This window comes from Passer domesticus, chromosome 10, assembly GCF_036417665.1.
Source record: "Passer domesticus isolate bPasDom1 chromosome 10, bPasDom1.hap1, whole genome shotgun sequence".
Lineage (NCBI taxonomy): Eukaryota > Metazoa > Chordata > Aves > Passeriformes > Passeridae > Passer > Passer domesticus.
In genome coordinates this window covers 24,470,716-24,490,679 of record NC_087483.1, presented here as the reverse complement: position 1 = coordinate 24,490,679, position 19,964 = coordinate 24,470,716, and the positions used below count along the sequence as shown (strand labels likewise).

At 40.5% G+C, this 19,964-nt stretch overlaps 1 protein-coding gene across 7 annotated transcripts in view; it reads left to right on the top strand.

Moving 5' to 3' along the window:
* CERS6 (ceramide synthase 6) overlaps nt 1-19,964 on the top strand; it is a 105,718-nt gene that overhangs the window by 78,189 nt on the left and 7,565 nt on the right. For all 7 annotated transcript variants that reach the window (XM_064434579.1, XM_064434578.1, XM_064434577.1 and 4 more), the window contains exons 7-9: nt 2,633-2,761; nt 6,115-6,221; nt 19,594-19,750. In XM_064434579.1, coding sequence (XP_064290649.1) covers nt 2,633-2,761; nt 6,115-6,221; nt 19,594-19,750 — 393 coding nt within the window. The remainder of the gene's footprint in view (nt 1-2,632; nt 2,762-6,114; nt 6,222-19,593; nt 19,751-19,964) is intronic.

Sequence of the window (19,964 nt, the reverse complement as noted above, 5' to 3'; positions counted from 1 at the left end):
CTGGCCTTACTCCAGAACTGGTCTTTTATTTACTGTAGATCAAGAGAAATGTACTTACTGTTTTTCATCTCCATTTTATTCTTCTCTGATAGTAAACTGTGTATAACTAAAGTCTAATAGGTACCATCTTCAGAGCATAGTATTAATTAATGTCTTTAAAAAGTGTCACAGAGGAAAGAAGCAATCCCAATAACAAAGCAGTCTTATTTCTATCATTGCTACTTTTTTCCAATCGTTTTCTGTAGGTCAGTCCAGCACTTCTGTTTCAGAGGTGTCAAAGTCAAGTAACTGTCTTTTTTAAGAAACAGTATTACAGGCATTCCCCAGACAGCATTTCTTTAAGAAGAGTCATGCAAAAATGCAGAAGACTGCTGCCCAAGAACATTAGGATTTCTTAAGAATAATCCATATTGTCAGGAATGCCTTGAAGAATATCCAAGAGGGACTAGAAATCTGGTATTTGTAGAACATGAATGTGTCAGCTGTGAAAATAGAGGAGATCATCTGCTTGACTTTTTGCCCCATTAGGACTGCCTATGTGCTACATAATTGCATTTGGAAGGAAAATTAAGAACAGTGCCATAGTGCCTGCAGGTGAAGGAGGTAAAGAGCTATGCTGCAGTATGGCCATAGGGCAATAATAGTAGCTTACTTGTAATCCCATGGAATAAGGTAGGTGCTGTGCTGGTTTATTATTGTGAAGTGGTGAAATGATCTTCGTGTGTGTTTGTAGTTCCTGAAATGACTGAGATGCCATACCCTTGTTTTCTCTTAGGACACGCAGAAAGGGAAACAGCCTTTAATTGTCTTTTTCTTCTGTCTGCTTGAAGAAAATGGATTTAGAGCAATGGCTTGATATGACTGCTAAATGTATTTTATTGTGTTCCATGCTTCTGGGGGCCAGATAACCTGGCTGGGAAATGTTTGGTACATGCTAAACTGGCTTATGAGTCTCTGCTTTTCTTATCTTTTCTCCCTTTCCCTGCCCTCCTAACCTTCCTCAGCTTTGTGTTGGAGGTACTGGCAGTACCTACTGAGGAGTAGGAAATAGGATCTTGTAGCACCTGATAGCATTAAACATAAGTGATAGGCTGGGAGCAGGTCCTGTCCCTCCTCAGTTAGTGAGACTGCTCAGGCTGCAGGTTTTTCCATGGACTGCAGGTGTACATTGCAGGGAAGGCATGTGCTAGGGCTGAGAGGCAGGGGCACTGCACGTCCTTAAAACCAGTGGTGCCTGCTACATTCCCAAAGAGAGCTGTGGGAGCACTGTGCAGGTTCTCAGTACTGAACAGACAGTGCAGTCGGGGGCTGGAGTTGCTGCTTTTCCAGAGCTGCCCCTGTGTTAATTTGAGCTTGTGGCCCTTTCCATAGGGCCTCCTGCCCAACACAGGTATCTTCAGTTCCTTTGCAAACCAGGTGCTGCCCCTCTAAAGGCACAGTTTTGGTTTTCTCTGTTGTGGCCCACTTAGCTGAAGACTACCACAGCTCAGGACTGGCCAACAAAAGCTATCAGAAAGCCAAATTCCAGCTCCCAATACACTTGGTGAGCAGGCTGCCTGAAGGAGCTGCTCCTTTTGACTGCCTGGATTTCTCCCCTTTCTGACAGCTCTGCACAAGAGCTGCTAGATCTCCTGGGAGCTGTGCTGCAGATTTTACATCTGGTGCATAGAGAAACTTCCCAGTTAAATGTTGCCTGTGATCTTATCTCAAGGGTTTTAATATCACTTCCTTAAAGTTGTGCAGGTAGTTCAGCAAATGGCAACAAGACTTATTTTTTACTAATTCAGTGCCTTGCTGAGAAGAGTCTCATTAGGTCCTGTTCTCTCATTAATCAGTCTGGGAGCCTAGTCCAGGCAGGCAGGTTGTTCCCTCTGCTTTATCTGCCCTGTGGCAAGTATCTGGGAATGTGATGTTACTTCTGGGAATGCCTCCACTCCCAAATTTTTCAATAGTAACAGTTACTTCATGGCCAAATAACAGAGTTACTGGTGTGGAGACCAGCTAGCCTGCATCATTTGGGAGGTAGTGGATTAGAACCAATTAGGAGGAGATGCTCCAGCTCATTTGAAGACTTTCCTGACCCTGTTACAGTGTGAAGACAAAGCAACTTGATTAAAAACAAACAAATAAAAGCCTGGGTCTGGGATTCTCCCAGTTGTTCTTGGCAGGTGTCTGCTGTCCTAGTGCACTATTGCCTTCCTTTGTAGCTATTTTCTCTCTTCTGAATGGTGCATTATTTGGCACTTGGTTATGCATATTGTTATAATCATATGTTACTTGATGCATAAAAAGTATGGTGGAATTTGATTTGCATGTACATATGCCTTTTCAAAGTAACTTCAACTGCAAATGTTTATTTTATTTTGTTAAATTACTATGAACTGAGAAGTGTGGCCATTGCTTAGCTTTCAATAATATTTTTGCATTGGTTAACAATGATTATTTTATTCAGCCTAAATGGAATATAGAGAAGGGTGTATAATACACTTATATAAGTAGATATTTTTATAATTTAAATATAATGCTGGATTTAAGAAACAACCCTCCAATTTTGTATATGAGTACAGAATATCAGTGTTTGCCTCATTGAATTTTTGGTTTTTGTGTCTTTTCCTTGCTTCTGCTTCTCTAGGACTTTGGAATCATGTTTACACATCACATTGTAACAGTCACCCTGATTACCTTCTCATACGTAACGAATTTGACACGAGTGGGAACCTTGATCTTATGTCTCCATGATGCAGCTGATATTGTCCTAGAGGTGAGATCATTCATATGTCATCATTCATATGTTTGCCATGCAGAACAAGTGTTTCCTAAGCCAGTTCAAGATGGTAATGGTGATTAATATATTCTATTTCCTTGCTTAAATCTTGCACTTGTAGCAGCGCATATTTCTGATTTCTGGTTTCTCCTTTGATATGTTGCTTGTACAGAGCAGAGATTGTAGTGCATTGCATGCCAGGGAGATTCTAAATACAGCATGGGAAAATCAAAAGCTGAAGCTGCAGAGTCTGGAAAGTGGTGCAAGTGAGTCACGTGGTTTTTAACCCCTGTGACATGGTGTGTGGAGCAATGACCCTGTCTCTGAAAGAATCAAGGTGTCATGGTGTGTTTCTGCTCTGCTTTACTGGGCAGAGGGTGTTGGACAGTTAGTGGCTTATTTGGGCATGGCCAGTGTGAGCTGACCTCTGACTTGCCAGGTTCCCGTGCCGCTGGCTCCCAGTACCAGCAGTTGTATTTGGAGAGGAAGGGATGATTGAAATTCTTTTAAGTCAAGTTGGTCTGAACTTCCATAGGGCAACGTAGAGATGTTGTCATCCTTTATCTGCATCAGTTGCTAGAGAGCTGTGGGTCATGCTAGAATTTGGCTGTCTCTGAACTCTCCTCCAAAGTTAATAACTATTTTGTCTGAAATTATTTTTATTCAAGTACCTGCAAGGATACCTATTATGCAAGAATATAGACTTACTGCATGAGTCACCTGTTGCAAAATCAAGATCCTGCCATTCTGATTCAGTGGTGCTGTAAATATGGTTTTATTTTTTAATCTTTTTTTATCTAGAAGGCACATGACTGCCTGAGATAGAAAGCAAAAGAGAATATGGAGTTTTCATGATAAAAAGAATCACATCTTTGCAAGTTTATTTTTCTATTTTAGCAATGTGTATAGCTAGCTGTGACTTCACCTAAACGTTCTTCATTCCTCTTTTCTCACCACTAGAAAGAAGTACTTAAAGATGTTTATTCTGGATCAGACCAGTGTCTGTGGAACTATAAAAACACTAGAGAGCAGCTGTACTAGGCTAGCTAAAACTTTACCCTCTGTTCATTTACTAAGATGAAGAGAAATTGCTGGTATTCCCACCAGAGTTGCAAACATTGCTCAGATATGCTTCCTCATGAGGCACATATATAAGTGGTCTTTCTAGTCAGTTCTTTCAGTCTGGTTTAACTGGAAATTCTGCTAGGGCAGTGAGTCACAACACTGGTGCCATATGAGAGGAGATGGACTCATGCATACTGCTGACATTACTGAGGGGAAAGGCAGTGCAGAGGAAGAAAACTATCAAACTGCAAAAGAAGTTGATTAAATAGCTTGCCATGATGGGTCAGTTGTGCACCTGACTTGTGTTACCTATTACATATTTGTAAAAATGAAAAGCTCTTTCTGGAGGGCACTAGACTCTTTCCATCTACCATTTCATAATGAAGCATATCCACTGGAAAGCTGGAAAGCACCATTTTTTGTTATTCTTGTTACAAAATGTAGTGTGCCTTGGTGATAATACTGGAGGTGAGATTTTTTTCACAGGTATTAAGGTGTCTGGACATTTGGAAGAGCCATAGTAGGACTTCCAGGAATTTGAAATGCTGTGTTCCTTAGTTGTAGTAATGTTTTTTTTAATTCAGAAAATTGTGTTCTATTGTCTTAGGTGGCCAAATTCCATCCAACAAGAGCATATTGTAGTTTTTTGTAGTCTTTCTTTATTGCTATAATTTGTAGAATTATTGTAATTTGTTATTTGAGAACCAATGTCCCAATAGCTCTACTGTTTTTGAGAAATGACTTGATGCTACTACAAGTTGCTATAGTAATATCAGCTTCATGCACTATGAAACCAGATTTTTAGACTGCCACCATAGAAATACAGCCAGAATTCTTGGACTGAATTTTCCATCATCTGAAAAGCAAGGAAGTTAGTAATGCTTCTGCTTTGTATGCTGGCCCCAAAGTGTTCTCTTTTCCTTTAAACTAGGCTGTGAGTACGAACCACTAGGAAATTTGTATGTGTCCTCTAGAAAACTGAGCTGATTCAGAAGGGTTATGTTTTCTTCACAGCAGTGGTGGCTTTCCTTCTGGGTGCTTCCTAACTTGGTTTCTTTAGTGAGGAATAATCTTCATGTTCAGGTTTTTAGTGGGAACATTTCAGAAATTGGGTAACAAGCAAAAGTGCACGTTTGGTTTTGGCATCCAGATTATCTGTTTCTCTGGTTTGAATTCTGCATTCAGAATCGTATTCTGTATGCATAGTTGTAGTAATTTTGCTCCCTCTTAGTACTCTGGAAAGCCTGCACAAGTATCTTTTGGGGTGCTGGGAGCTGGATGCAGGTCCCCTCAGAAAAGAGTTTTGAAAGGGTTCCCAGTGGCTTAAGTGGACACAAAAGAGTTCCCAGTGACTTAACTGGACTCTCTGGATACGCTTAGCAGAAAACGTGAAGACTGACCCTGTCTCAAAGCAGATGTTGTTTTAAAATAATTAACTGCTTGCACACATTAACACTCAGGGAGCAGAACAGACATCTTTAAACAAGCTTCCTTCCCTATATACCATTTTCTTCAGGGAGAAAAGGGTAAAGAAACTTCTGGGAAGATCAGTGCTTTAATTAGCAGTTTCAGAGAAGAGTAATGAATTAGTGAGCCCTTCCCTGGGAAAGAGTCAGCAGATTGCATGAAGACAAGTGAGAAAAGCATGTAAATATACGCATAAGACAACAAGTTAGAAAGCAGAAGCTAAAAAGAGAGCCTTGGGTAAATACTTGAAGGGGAGGGGTATAATCTTTGAGGTGGAGACTGTTCTGTATAGGCAGAAAAGGAAGAAGAGATGCTTCAGAAAAATGTAGTATATGGGGTGTACTGGAGGAATTGAGACAAAGTTTATGTATAGCAGCTACTAGAAGGTCAAAGAGCATGGGGTACATGGAAGGTAGATGGATGCTGAAAATACCAGTGGAGCATACTGGAAAGGTGAGAGATAAGCAGGTAAAGAGGTTGGTGACAAAGACACCATAAACATACTGGGGTTCAATAAAAGGTTTAGAAAGAGTTTTGCAAATCTGAAATCATAGAATCTCAAAAATGAAATTGAGTGGGAAATAAAGAAATTAAATACATACTCTAGTTTTATGTAGTTTGGTTTGATTTTTTTTTCTAAAGAAGATATTTTCCAGCTGGTTGGTGGAGAGGAGTTCCAAGATCACTGTGAGGTGGCCCAGTGAAAATGTTAGGGATTTCATAAAAATTTGATTTCTTCTTTTTCTTGCAGCTTATACACAGTACAAGAGAATTCAGTTGTCCTCATGGAAGTAAAAAGACATATTTTTCTTTTGCAGGCTGCCAAAATGGCAAACTATTGCAAGTGTCAAAAACTGAGTGATCTTCTGTTCCTTACATTTGCCGTTGTCTTCATTGTCAGTAGGCTTGGCATATATCCCTTATGGTGAGTAAGGACATTGTTTTCCTCAAGCTCTAGGCACCAAACAAGCTTGGAAATAACTATGTTATAATTGAAAACTATTCACTGCCGTTACTCTGTTTCCCAAAGCACCAGGGAGAGTTTCAGACAGAACCAGGTGCTGAAATAGCCTCTTTGCTAGAGTGCCATTGTGTTTACTGTGTGCTAGATGAGAAACATCTGGACCTTCTGCTGGTTTTAAGCTAGAAGTGGGTTGGAGACAGCATAACTTCAGACTAGCAGATGTTGGCAGAAAGGAGAGGAAAATTAAAATATTAGTCACCAAAAAACCCAACCAGCAGCTAAGCTTGAAGCTAGAATGTTCTCAATAGCTTTTAATGCATGCTTCATGAACACTTTCATCTTAAAGAAAAGCACAGTGGAGTAAGTGAAGTCTGGCCTGCTGAAATTGGTGTAAGGATGTTATTGCCATGCAGATTGCAATACTGCAGGCTACTCCTTTTCCACCTCTCCTTTGAATTGGGCTCCTGGGGCAGCTGTGTAACACTTTTGTCTAGAAGGTAGTTACACAGCTCTTACTGTAATCTCACACCTTCCCAGACAGTCAGCTGCTTGCATGTGCTCACATTCTTGTAGGTACACAGACATGCGTGCACACAGACTGAGCATAGATGTTTGGTTCTTTAGCTGGGATCTTCTGCATCCAGGGGGCAGATGGCTAATTAGGAAACACATGGATATACTTCATTGTAAAAATGCCTTAAAGTTTTTCTGCAACCTGTGCACTATATGTGAAGAGGGCTGAGAGAAGGTGTTGCCGTTGGCTCTTTTCTATTCTCAATCCTTTCTTTCTTATAAACAGGACTGGCACAGATATCTGTATTTCTAGGGAAGTAAGAGAGGTCTTTCATTGCATCAGAAGATAACAGTGACAGTTTTGTTTTTGGGAAGCAGCAAGAATGACAGAAATTGTACCCTTTGTAGTGTTTATTTAGATTACCACCAAGCTCCTTATTCAGATATGCAGAGGATTTACAGATGCCAATGTCAACCTCCCTGCTACAGTTTCCTTTGCAAACCTCACTAAGGGTATCTCTGAGGTTTTGTTAATGCAAACAGGGTAAGACCAAGATGCTCTTAGGGAGCTGTGTCATCAGCTCTGCTTAACCCTACAATGTGGAAATCTCATTTAACATTTGATGACTCTAAAGATATTGTCATAATGCCTGGTTCCTACTGTGTCGAGAGTTGGTGAAGAAACATGACAAAACACAAAAATGGATAGGCACACAAACTCCATGTTTAGAAACACTTGTTATTTTCTTCGAGGAGCATTTTTTTCTTTCTTAAACAGTTTTGCTTTCCTTCCTCAGTCCTTCCTTGAATCCAACTGGACCATTCTCTGAATTTCTGTAAATTAAATAAGCTGGTTTTTCTAATTCCATGATCTCAGATAGGAAAAATTATGGCATTCCTGCTCATAGGATTTCACCTGACCCTTGCTTTCTGTTTTATATTGAGAAATGGAGGGAGGACCCAATTTCACCAGTGCATTTCTGCCACTGGAGACTTCAGTATATGACTGTGCTTAAGGGAAGGCTTAGTCAGATGAGGGCTGGATGGGTTTGCAAAGGGGAACTCATACTTGGCCAACCTGATAACCTGCTATGATGAAATTACTGGCTTGTAATTACATAATTACTGGATTATTGGGCAGAGTGCACCCTCAGCAAGTTTGCATGTTCCCACCTGTGAGGAATGGCTGCTAACCCCAGGGTTGTGCTGCCATCCAAAGGGAAGGAACCTCAACAGGCTGGAGATACAGCAAACAGGAACCTCAGAAGTTCAGCAAAAGCAGTGCAGAGCCCTGTACCAGTATTTTCTGGGGGCTGACCACCAGGAAACAGCCTCACACCAGAGGAACTGGGGGTTCCCGTGGACACCAAGGTGAACATGAGCCAGTTCTGTGCCCTGGTGGTAACGAAGGCTGGTGGAACCCTGGGCTGCCTCAGGAGGGGTGTGGGCAGAGGCTGGGAAAGGTGACCCTTCCTTTCTACCAGCCCTGCTGAGGCCACATGCAGAGCACTGTGTCCAGTTCTGGCCTCCCCAGTATCAGAGAGGCACAAAGCTACTGGAGACAGTCCAGCACGCAGTCACTGAGATACATTAGGGGACTGGAGCACCTCTCACATGAGGAAAGGTTGAGACAGGCAGAGTGGTTTAGCACAGAAAAGAGAAAGTTTAAAATGGGTATTATCAGTGTAGAAATACATGAAGGGAGAGCGTAAGGAAGACTGAGCCAGGGATTGTCCACTGACAGGAATGCAGCAGCTGACAGTGTGCTGTGTGCTCCCTGTCACAACCAGAGTGGTTGCCCTGGTCATCCCTCTGCCTTTATGCTTTAACCCCAGCTGCCAACAAAGCCCCACAAAGCTGCTCACTCACTCCCACCAGTGAGATGGGGAGAGAATCAGGAGGGTAGAAGTGAGAGAACTCATGAGCTGAGATAAAAACAGTTCAATAGGTTAAGGCAAGAGCTGTGCACACAAGCAAAGCCAAACAAAGCTTTCATCCCCCACTTCCTGTGGGCTGGCAGGTGTTCAGCCATCTCCAGGACAGCAGGGCTCTATTTGTAATGGTGACCTGGGAAATGTAAACACCAACACTCTAAATGTGATCCCCTTCCTCCTTCTTCCCCCAGGTTTGTATGCTATGCATGACACCATATGGTGTGGGATATCCCCGGAGGCAGCTGTCCCAGCTGTGTCTCCTTCTAACTCCTTCTGCACCTCCATTCTCCTCACTGAGGGCTGTGTGAGGAGCAGAAAATGCTTTTGCTCTCTGTGAGCGCTACTCGACAATAACAGAAACATCCTGAAATTACTGAAACTGTTTCCAGCACAAATCCAGAATATAGCCCTATATTACCTACCATGAAGAAAACGAAGTCTGTGGAAGCCCAAACCAGTGTATCCCTCAATCAATGAAAAATACATTTATTTATTTGAATACGCAAATAGTTTAGTGTGGTATAAAAAAAATTCTTTGATTTTTTTTAAGACCCTTTTATTGCCAACCAAAGCCTTGATGTATGTCAATCCATCTATGGGCCATTTACTTAAGAGTTGGACTCGATCCTTGTGGGTCCCTTCCAACTCAAAATATTCTGTGCATATCTATCCCTTAGATAAAGCCAAAGGCAGTTTCATTGTTCTCGGCTCTACTGTAAGCAATGCATGTGGGAGTCAGAGTTGGCAGGGATGAGCCATGGCATACATGAGCTTCTGTCTCCCAAATCCTTTTCCTCTATGAAACAGCAATTCTAAATCTTCAGCTCTATTAGTTTGCATGTCAGCAAAGATGACTCACTGGAGTGGCAGCAGGCCAGGAAGTATAGTTTTGCTCTCCTTTGCTGAAAATTCAAAATAGCGAAATTTGGTGCCTGATTAATATTACATAAATATGCAAATTTTTCTAGCATAAAGGCTGAGAGGTATAAAATCAGTGTGCATGTAATGTAAAAGCAAGGCTGTGATTTATAAGAAAACTTCCCCCGCGCAGGAAGGTGAATGCCCGAGACGGGTTGGCAGAGACGTCACTTCCGAAGCGCTGGTGTGCTGCCCCTTTGCACAAGTGCCATTTCATAAAGGTGCAGAAAGGTGCTCATAACGAATTCAGAATGTATCAAATGCTGTTGTTTGAAGGGTGTTTAACAGCAGGGCTAAGACAAAAGAAACTGGCAATTAGGTATATATTTAGCAGTCTTTCTGCAGGCATCTGGAGTTCATTTCAGCAATAATTCAAAAACCCCAGGATGCTTTCTGCCTCCTGCTGCTAAGTGAATGTAGGAGTAAAGCTGCTATTTTCACTGACAAGACATTTTGCTTGTGAAATTCTCCCACTTGCACATAATCACTGTTCTAGCAAATTACAGCATAGAACACAACTCTCCATGAGTCAGGGGGAACACGTTGCCTTCTCAGGTGAACCAGGATTGTAGAGAGAATGAAAACAATCTCAATTAAAAATTAATATAAATTATACAAGCCCTTGGCTACTCTAATCAGGCTGGGTAAAGCAGTTACTTCAAGCTCTCAGGGAAGCTGGGCTTATATTTGTTTACTAGGGTAAGGCACCAAGCCAGTTAAGTTAAGGCTCTTTCAAATTGCTCTGACTAGTTACCAGCATGCAGTTTTCTGGAGTTTTTCACTTCTTTTGATTACACAAGTAATCAAACCCTAACCCAGGCAGTAAAAGCAGCCTTGGGCTAAGGCTGGTTCCAAGGAAAAAGCTGTGGAGGATGCCATGTTGTGGCAGTTTTGTGTTCCCCTTGGCATGCCTTTTGCAGCTGTGGTGTGCCTGGAGCTGTGTATTCACGCCGTAATTTGATTACACAGACAAGGACAGAAGCAAACAGGTCGCATTCACATAACCTGTGGGGTCTCAGCATGCACATATTACATGCATGCACTGAGAAATGTAACAGTGCCTTAACAGTGCAGATTCAAGTCAAAGCCTGATTGAAGCAGGTTATAGAGGGCTGAGGTCATGTTCTGCATATGCTGTGACACAAGTTCTCATATGGGCAAATTTGGTATAACCCAGGTAGTCCTTATTATGCCCTTCTGTTCTTGGTCTCTTCATAGACTGTCTGTATCCAGAGCATTGTATCACATGAAAAGCTGTGAAGATGGACAGTCAACTACTTTGATTAGTTGGTATAGTCTTGTTTCAAGCCAGTAGGTGCATCTTAGCTGGATCTTCTGTTTGTGAGTCTGGAAATATTCTGGGTAAAAAAAAAAAAAAGAACAAAATAATCCTTAATGTTAAAATTCAAAGCTGTTTCAGGTGTATGTCTTCTCATCAACTGCAGTGTGTGGCGTCTAAATGAGATTTTGGTGCCAATGTACCTTATATGAGTATGGGTCAGCCAGTCCTCAGAAAAACAACTTTCTTCCTTGCTATTCTTTCATTTTTAAAGCTTTCTCATGACGGTACACACAGTCTGGTTCATGGCTGATATGTAATTGCCTGTACCTGGCAGTGAGTATCTGCATGAACGAGACAAGCCTGGTGTGATTCTTCATGAGTTACAATTAACTTCTGCTCACCATGGTGAGCTGTAATGAACCCTGGTTATTTATTACCAGACCTACAGACAGCCCTGTCCTTAATGCACTCGCTGTGTTTCCAGATACACTATTGCCAATGTGCACTGTTCTCTTTCATTTATCCTGGAATCAGCTTCTCTCTGAGCAATAGGGCAGTGCAGAACCCCTATAAGAAGCAGCTGCTACAAAGATTTGCTGACCCTTTTTCCTTGTTTTGTTCTTTAGCTGATATTGGCTGGGTTTGTACAGCTCTTAACAAGCAGTGAAGTTGAATTGTTGTCTTTCATGCTGGTTTTCTTTCCTGGCACGTTTTCTCCTGACTGGCCCTTGGAGTACGTGCGTTGTGTGGGAGGACAGCATGTGGACCCCAGCAGAGTCACTCTGCCTCACTCCTCTGAACATACTGGTAAAACAGAAAGCTCCAATCTACCCTTTAAAGCACCCTACAGTGCCAAAGCAATACGTAGGCAGTGGGTAAAGCAAGAGTCCTGGTCAGGTACTTCACATAGTAAGAATTCAGATTCATAGATGAATCCCAGCTGCCCAGACCTTGTCTGCACTCTGAATGAACACGATTTGCTTTTACTTACTCTTGTTGGATTGTAAACCTTTCTAGCCTAGCTAGGATAATAAAATAACTTTTTTGTTAAGATGGTCTCTTCTGACACTGTCTCAAGCTTCTTTTGCTCAGAATATTGTCTAAATCAGAGCACAATCATAATCACATGTTGCTTGTGGGTAGCAGATACTGAAAGAAGAAATTATAATTTTGATACTTGATTCCTGATGCTATTCATACTGTCATTGAGTGGATGCTGTAGAACTAGCAAAAATTATCTGATGTGCTTACATTTCAGTCTGTTTATAAGGCAACTTATAATCAATCAGTTTATCAAGAGCATTTAATAACAAGGTTTTGGCAAACTAACAATAGTATATTCAAAGAATTCATAGACTTCAATTTATGGATTAAAAAGAATGTTTAGTTAACTAAGGCTCTATAAATTTACTCAGAACTCTTGTCCTAGCTCTTTAGCAGAGTGTATATAGTGTTGTCATCCCATCTGCTTCTGACAGAACATTTTCAGATGTTATCTTTTCTAATGCCTAGTTATTTTATTTCCTCAAATTTTTACAGCATTTGTAAACTCAGTCCTCTGGAGTTTTACAAGAAGCAAGGATGAAATCTTTGGAGTACCAGGTTAATACTGCTCCAGCTATTTACAGGGAAGCGATAAGAAATGGAAAGGTTAGAGGTGTCATTCACCATTATGGGCTTGCAATGTAAATAACAAAAAGCGGCATTTGCTCAGTGTTGCCGTTTTTAAAATTTTCATGTGACCACAGCAGGAAGAAATTATATGAAAAAAGATTTCATCAGACTTCCAAAGCCATTCTTATCCTCATTTTTAGTTTCTACAGAAGGTAATCTGTGGTTATAAGAATGCTTTCTGTTGTCAAGGGTAGCATATTCAGTCAATGTTCTTACTTCTTTTATTAAGAAAAATGTTGTGTCTAAAACCTGTGCACCAATTGGAAACAGAACAGATACCTGTGCAGTGGCACTTCTCCTGCTCAGAATTATTCTGCCAAGCATAAATGTATCAGGCCAAGGGAAGCAGCATGGTTGTTTTTGTTTTTCTTGTGGCCAGACATCTTAGCCACTTTTAAATCAACTCAGGTAAGTAGTTTGAACTTGTGCAAACCTTCTGCCTCTTCTCAGCCCCTTTTCTCTTAGAGATATCTTCAGCACCAGGGTTTGCTGTTACTGGCACATATTATGTGGTGCTACAGAGTCAATACAAAAGCAGAACAATGCTACTGCAAGCTTCTGACATATGTGGGATGTAAAAATCATAGCTCTGCAAAAGCAGGAGAGTAAGTTAACTTACCAGCTTGAAATAGTAAATGACTTTTGAACACCGTGATCAACAGCCGTGATGGAGCTGGCGTCTCATTCATGTTCAGCTAGGAGGGGGTCATTGTGGCTGAGCACCCTGGGAAAAACCCAGTGCCCGTGTAAATGAGCACCTTCTATAGCTTTCATTGCTGTTGCACAATAGCAGAGTTTGACCCATAATATCTCTGAAAGTATAAATAATTATTAAGAAAATTGGATTAAACTGAAAACTGTTCAGGGATGATTTCACAGACATTGATGTTGCACATAGTTAAGCACAACTGCACTTATTTTCAGCCCACAGAAAGGGGCAGGAGGATGGCTTTTTTATATTCTGATACTCTCTTCTGCAAAGATTGGAAACTATAGTTTACAACAAATGTTTTTCCTCTTTGGAGAAAAACATGCAGTCCAGGAAAATGGATCTTGATACATGTTCTCTGTTGCTCATATACAAGTCTTATATGTGCTTGAAGATTTTCAGATTTGGAAGTGTCATTCTTAGTATAACACAGTTCTTCAGTGCTTGTGAGTTATTATCATAGGCCTTTACACAAGCATTCTGCCATAACACACTACTGATACAACATCTTGCTGAGTATAAGTACATTTTGCTAGGAATCTTGAGTTCACTCCATATCCTGATGTCTATGAAGAACTCTTCTGAGGTTTGAGTTTGGATTGTGAGAGTGCCTAGGACCTTGTGTCTTTGTTTTTTCTGTCCACAAGAGTGTAAATACTACTATTCATACCAGTGGCTGCAAAATCAGCTCATGGGCAGTAACTGCTGATGAGAAGGAATTGAGTGAAAAGCACAGCTGAAACCAGGACAGTGACAGCTTGATCAGGTCTCTACTACAGTACATCAAACATGAATAATTTCCTGCCTGCTCCATCATTTTAGTTAAGTAATTGGAAATCCTATTGATCTGCACACAGGACTTACAATAACACAGTCTCAGAGGCAGGGCTGTAATTTCTGCAAAGACATATTGTTTCTGATTAGAATTAGGACAGGAGCCACCCATCTCCACAGCAGCTGGGCAGGTGTTGGTACCATGTCAGGAGATCCTCTGATGCAGGGCTGCTGTGGTGAGCAGAATGCCACGTGGTGGTGACCTCACTGATAAAATTGAAGTGTGTGGATTTAATGTTGCTCTGAATACTGACTCAATAATTTATATTCTTTCTGTCACTGCATTTTGCAGAGATCTTTCATCAGCTCTCTAAAAGAAGGAGGGTAATGAGCATCACCAACCAAACAATCTGATGAATCAGTCTGAGATGCTGTTGAAAGATGATCTCTCTCTCTCTCCCCCAGTCCTTTCCTTGCTTCATTGCTTCTTTGTGGGTGACTGGTTCATCTGACTGTTCTCTGTTCACAGTGGGTCTCTGCTACTTCTCATGTATTTGCCATGCACTGATACTCTGGAGGGCTGAAAATGTAAGAGACAGCAGGATCCGAAAAGGGAAACAAGCTTGTTCTCCCACTCAGCAAGAACCAAGAAGCAGAACAGTGATGTAGACACAGCAGCTGGCCAAGCTGAAACTCAGATGAAAAACTTGGCAGTATAGCCCTTTATGTACTGGATTTGCTATAATTAAATATTTAACTGCACTGCAGCTTGAGGACTCTGGTACATGGAGTGCTGTAAACCAAAGTTTCCTGAATTTGATGACTATTTTGTGTATGATTCCATACACTTCTCAGGTAAAAAGTTGTTTAACTCATTTGAAGTTTCATGCAGAAACATCTGGGTGTAAGGTCTGTTATGTCGCACTGTCATTAAAAGTAATTAGGACAGCCTGGGATATGCAGTCCTATTAGATTCAATCAAGGTCTAAATCCTAGAGGTGAATCTTGACCACTGATGAAAGGTATCTGATTTATCATCTTGTGGTTGATCAACACGTGCACACACATGTACTCTCACACTCCACTGCTCTTCATTTATCTGTGTGATATTTTTTTCTACCTAACAGTTTTATGGCATCTGTTAAGGAAGTAGTCCACAGTGTTTTATAAACACACTAATTATTCTCACAGCATCTTTATGTGGCCAACAAGATGTGCCAGTACTTTGTGCCCATTTTTAACAAAAAAAGAACTGTGTAAAGAAATCTGAAAATTTCTTAGATCATATAAGTTAATATAACAGCTAAATCCATAATTTAGAACTCCTGACTCTTTATTCTCTGGTCATAGTCACTTTTTACCAAATATAATGAAGAAAAAACTGCTGTGTTTTGGTGGCAGAAGAAAGTGCAATTGTTTGGTTTTTTAAAGGAAAAATTTTAAAAAGGGGCAGAAATACTGAAGTGTTGCTGGTAGGACTACTGTTGAGTTACTTGCACTAAATGGGATAATTAATGTAACTACATAATTACATAAATGTAATTATGTATTTTCTTGGTAATGTATGCAGTATTGAAAGGTGTCCCAATACAGGTGTTTTGGTGCAGTAGAGTATTGTTGTCTGTTATACACATAATGGGGATAAAGGCATTTATTCTGAATTATTTAGACAAGCTGGTATAGTATTGTGCTGTCCTTGGTCATATCTGAGTCTTCCATCTATTGTGTTGTGTTAACAAGGTGACTTTAATTCAGCGTGTTGCAGCAGAATATGTTGGGCAGTGGACAGTGCTGCAGAAGGGAAGACAGCTTGCAGTAGCACTAATTTCAGCAGCACAGTTTCTGCTCCCATTGGATGATAATAGTGCCCATCATCCAGCTGTGCATCATTCTGCAGTTTATCACTAATTTCTTGCTTGTCTGGAAGAATACCTACTCCTTTCACATGATCCTCCTTTTCACCTCTTTTCATTTCTCTCAGGATCCTTTCAGAAGCAAACACAGAACATTTTTGTCAGTTCTCAGACAATATAGATAAGGATTTTACTCTTCCATGCATTCCTCTCTTTCTTTAACTCCCTTAATATACAGGTTTTCCTTTCATCCTTGGTGCAAGACAAGGGATCAACTTGCCAAGAATTAGTAGCTGATACCCAAGAGCTTGAATTTGGGCCCACTGAGTTGGGGGAGGGGATTGTAATGTTAATGAGTCAGTGTGGATCTGTTACCTCTAGTGTCCCAAGTACTGCTTCGCTGGCTAGATAAAGAGCTAGAGACTAGAGGAAAAACCTGTGTTACTGTTGGTGTGTTGCGGGTGTAGTTGTTGAAAATGTGTCCATTTTATTCTGAGTGTTTAATTAGAGTGGTAGTACAGTAACGACAGGATTATCTCTCCCAGTGGCTCAGATATTGTGGCAGGGTTGCTGAAAAAATACCACAGATTTCTCTAAGAGTAGATTGGATCTTAAGTGGTGAATTTATTTTTATTTGCTTTCATCAGCCATGCTGCTTAATTCAAGATGCTAAACTGAGTGCTTCACACAGCCAGGTGCACAACCCTCCTTGGGATGCATTTAATGAGGGAAGAATACCTTCCATGAAATTGTGTCATGTTCTCCAGCTAGCAAAACCTTCCAGGGGCTCAGAAAAATAAACAGTCCAGAAATTATTTTCAAAAGCAGAAACTAACATTTAGTTTCAAATTGCAAAGATCTGAGAAATGCTGACAAAAGTTTTCAGAAAGGTAGAGACTTGCAGCTTAAAAAATAATTTTCCCTTGTGAGATCAAGTCCAGCTGCTTCAAGTCAGATACCGAAGAATCAAAGTTTTCACCATTCATTATGAAAAGCTGGGATTTAATCACTGGAGAGCTTTGAAAAGTCCCAGCAAGTGTGTTTACAGATATAAGTGCTTTTCTGAGTATTTGAATCTAAGATTTATTTGCATATACATCTTATAGGCACTTTCTCCTCCATGTAATCTATTTTCGTGCTGCTATTTCCAGTCCCCATTATTTATGTAGTTGATTAAAATGTTTCCATTGAATACTTGAAGCAGTAAATTTGATGGAAAATGGTCTAACCTCTTTCTTCCTCAGTCTCTACAAGTAGAATTTCTCCGTATATTCTGACTCATAACCTTTTGAATTTTTCCCCATTTCAGAATTTAATATGAAATTATTTATTTTGAGAGTTTATTTGCTTACTTCTATTTCTTCTGTAGTTTTCTGTTTTTCACTCAGCTTCTGCTCTGTAGGTGCTTAGACATAGCCTTAGCTCCACGTGAACACCTAGCCTGCACATCAGACCACTGAACCCTCTTAGCATTGCTGGGCAATTAATGAGATCCTTTTTGCAGCTTTAGTAGAAAATGCCAGTCCTGTCCTTAGTTTGCCAGACATAACAGATTAGAAAGAAGTCTTCTTTTTCATTGAGGCTTATTTCCCTATCAAATACACAATATATGAATCATTTGCACAGGAGACTGTTTCTGATACCCAAAGCGCTATTTTTGGACGCGCTTTCTTCCTGACTTCTGCAAGAGCAGACTAACTCATCTCTAGTGCTGCTTTTTACATGACTTCTGTGGAAGTGCCCAGAGATGAATTTGGTCCAGTAAATAAAATATAAACAGAAACCTGCAGAAGCCTCATTTACAGTTCTGTGGCATTTAAAGTTTTAGACATAGAGGCAGTTGAGTGTAAACAATGGTAACTTTATACACAGGAGTTGTTGATTTCAAGTTTGAATTTGATATAATGGTTAGAACTGCAGTAAGCACTGGTGAAGTTGAACAGTGCTGACTCCACGTCTGTTTTGATATGATGAGTGTCCCCTTGAACTGTAAAGTGGGGTGTTACTGTGACAAATATAGCTATCCCTGGCAGAACAAATTGCACAAAGCTGAGACTGAAGAGTTCTACCTGACAGAAGCAATAATATGATGGAGTTTTTGCAAACTGGAAAACATTTTCTGCTGTTCACACCATAAGCACAAGACTGTGTAAAAACACAGCTGTATAGGAAGGTTATAAAAATTCAGCTTCTGTAAGAAGGCAAAAATGAAAAGGTAGAAGTACTATGAAATACCCCTGCAGTCTTAAGTCCAGTGTATCAGAAATCACTGGTTGATTTTTGATCAATGGAGTTACACACATTGGGCATGTATAATTACCACTAAACGTTCTATTCCGGATTTGTTGTCTGTACATATTTCATACTAGCACTACTTAAACTGGTTTTACATTGATGGAAAGGGCTGTGGGAAATGTTGTTTATGCAAAAGCTGAGGTCGATGTGCACGAGTTCTCGGGAGCCGTGCGGGGTCCCGGGGCGCGGTGCTGGGCGGGCTGAACGCGCCATCTAGTGACCAGCGGGGATGGTGGATGTGAAACAGGAGCAGGGGGTTTTTAATGAATTTCTGCGTCAGCAGGGAAAGTGGATGAAGTTTGACAGATCTTTGTATTGCCTTATTTTTCTCCCCCTAATTAACAGACGTTCCTAAATCATTATTTGTTTTTTTAAAATGTCATTGTTTCTATTGACTGTTCTCCACTCTGCTCTCAGGCTGTTTGCTAAGATAGGTTGAAATCACCTGCTGTGGCAGAGCATTTGAACAGAAAGTTAGTGCTGTATTCACAAAGCTTCAGAATTCATTGTAACATCAGTTTACTGCCTGCGTCTGAAATGCTGATTCTCAAAAATTTGTTTCAAATGTGTAGAACTGCCTGAATTTCTTAGAGTCATTGAATGATTTGGATTGCAAGGGATCTTTAAATGTCATTTAACCCAATCCCCCTGCAGTGAGCAGGGACATCTTCATCTAGATCAGGTTGCTCAGAGCCCTGTCCAGCCTGACCTTGAATGTTTGCAGGGATGGGGAGTCTACAGCCTCTCTGAGCAACCTATTCCACTGTTTTACCAGTCTCACTGTAAACATCCTCGTCTTTAAATCTAGTCTAAATCTACCCTCTTTTAGCTTAAAACCATTAGCCATTGTTTTATCTCAACAGGCCCTACTAAAAAGTTTGTCCCCATGTTTTTATAAGCCCCCTTTAAGTACCAAAAGGCTGCTATAAGGTCTCCCCTCACTGTCCCATTGCCCCTGTCCTGGATCTAACTGCCCAAGCCTCACTCTTGGTTGTACTTAAGTGGTGTGCAAATCAGATTTGGTGCAGAACAATGGCTAATATGGGGGCCAGTAATTTTTTTTATCAATCAGGGAAGGAGTTATTTGAGTCAACCAACACCTGCTAGCTGTATAGATGAAGAGAAGAAATGCACACTGAAGACCTTTGTTTTCTGTATGCAATGTTTACAAATCGAGTTAAATATTGAAAGCAACATTTTGATGTTGTTTCTCTCTGGAGACACCTGTGTGATTCAGTCCAAGTCACTATTATTTTGAAAACCAACTGTCCATGTGGATCCCATCTAATGAAGTGGTTGTCATTTTTATTTAAAAATAACTTCTTTAAGATTGTTGGCTTAAGGAAAGTGTTATTATTTTTCTATCCCTTTTTTTTTCTAGGATATTAAATACGACGTTGTTTGAACTGTATGAAGCTCTGGGCAATTTTCCTGCCTTGTGGGTCTTCAATGTGCTGCTTATGGTTCTTCAAATTCTGCACTGTTTTTGGTCTTACCTAATCATAAAGGCAGCCTACAAAGCTATTTCAAAGGGCAAGGTAAGACAGCACTGTTCTGTTTCATGATTTTAAGTTTTCCATTATCAATAGAGGTCACTTTTTGTTTGGGTTTGGTTTTTTTTTCTAATCCATAATATGCTACTAAAGACACATCTTGTTTTAGATCTTCTTTCCTTTCCTGGAAACTTTTTCCCACTCCTAATGATTGTCAGATAAGTTAATATACTCTGTATAGTGATTGTCTTTATATGTG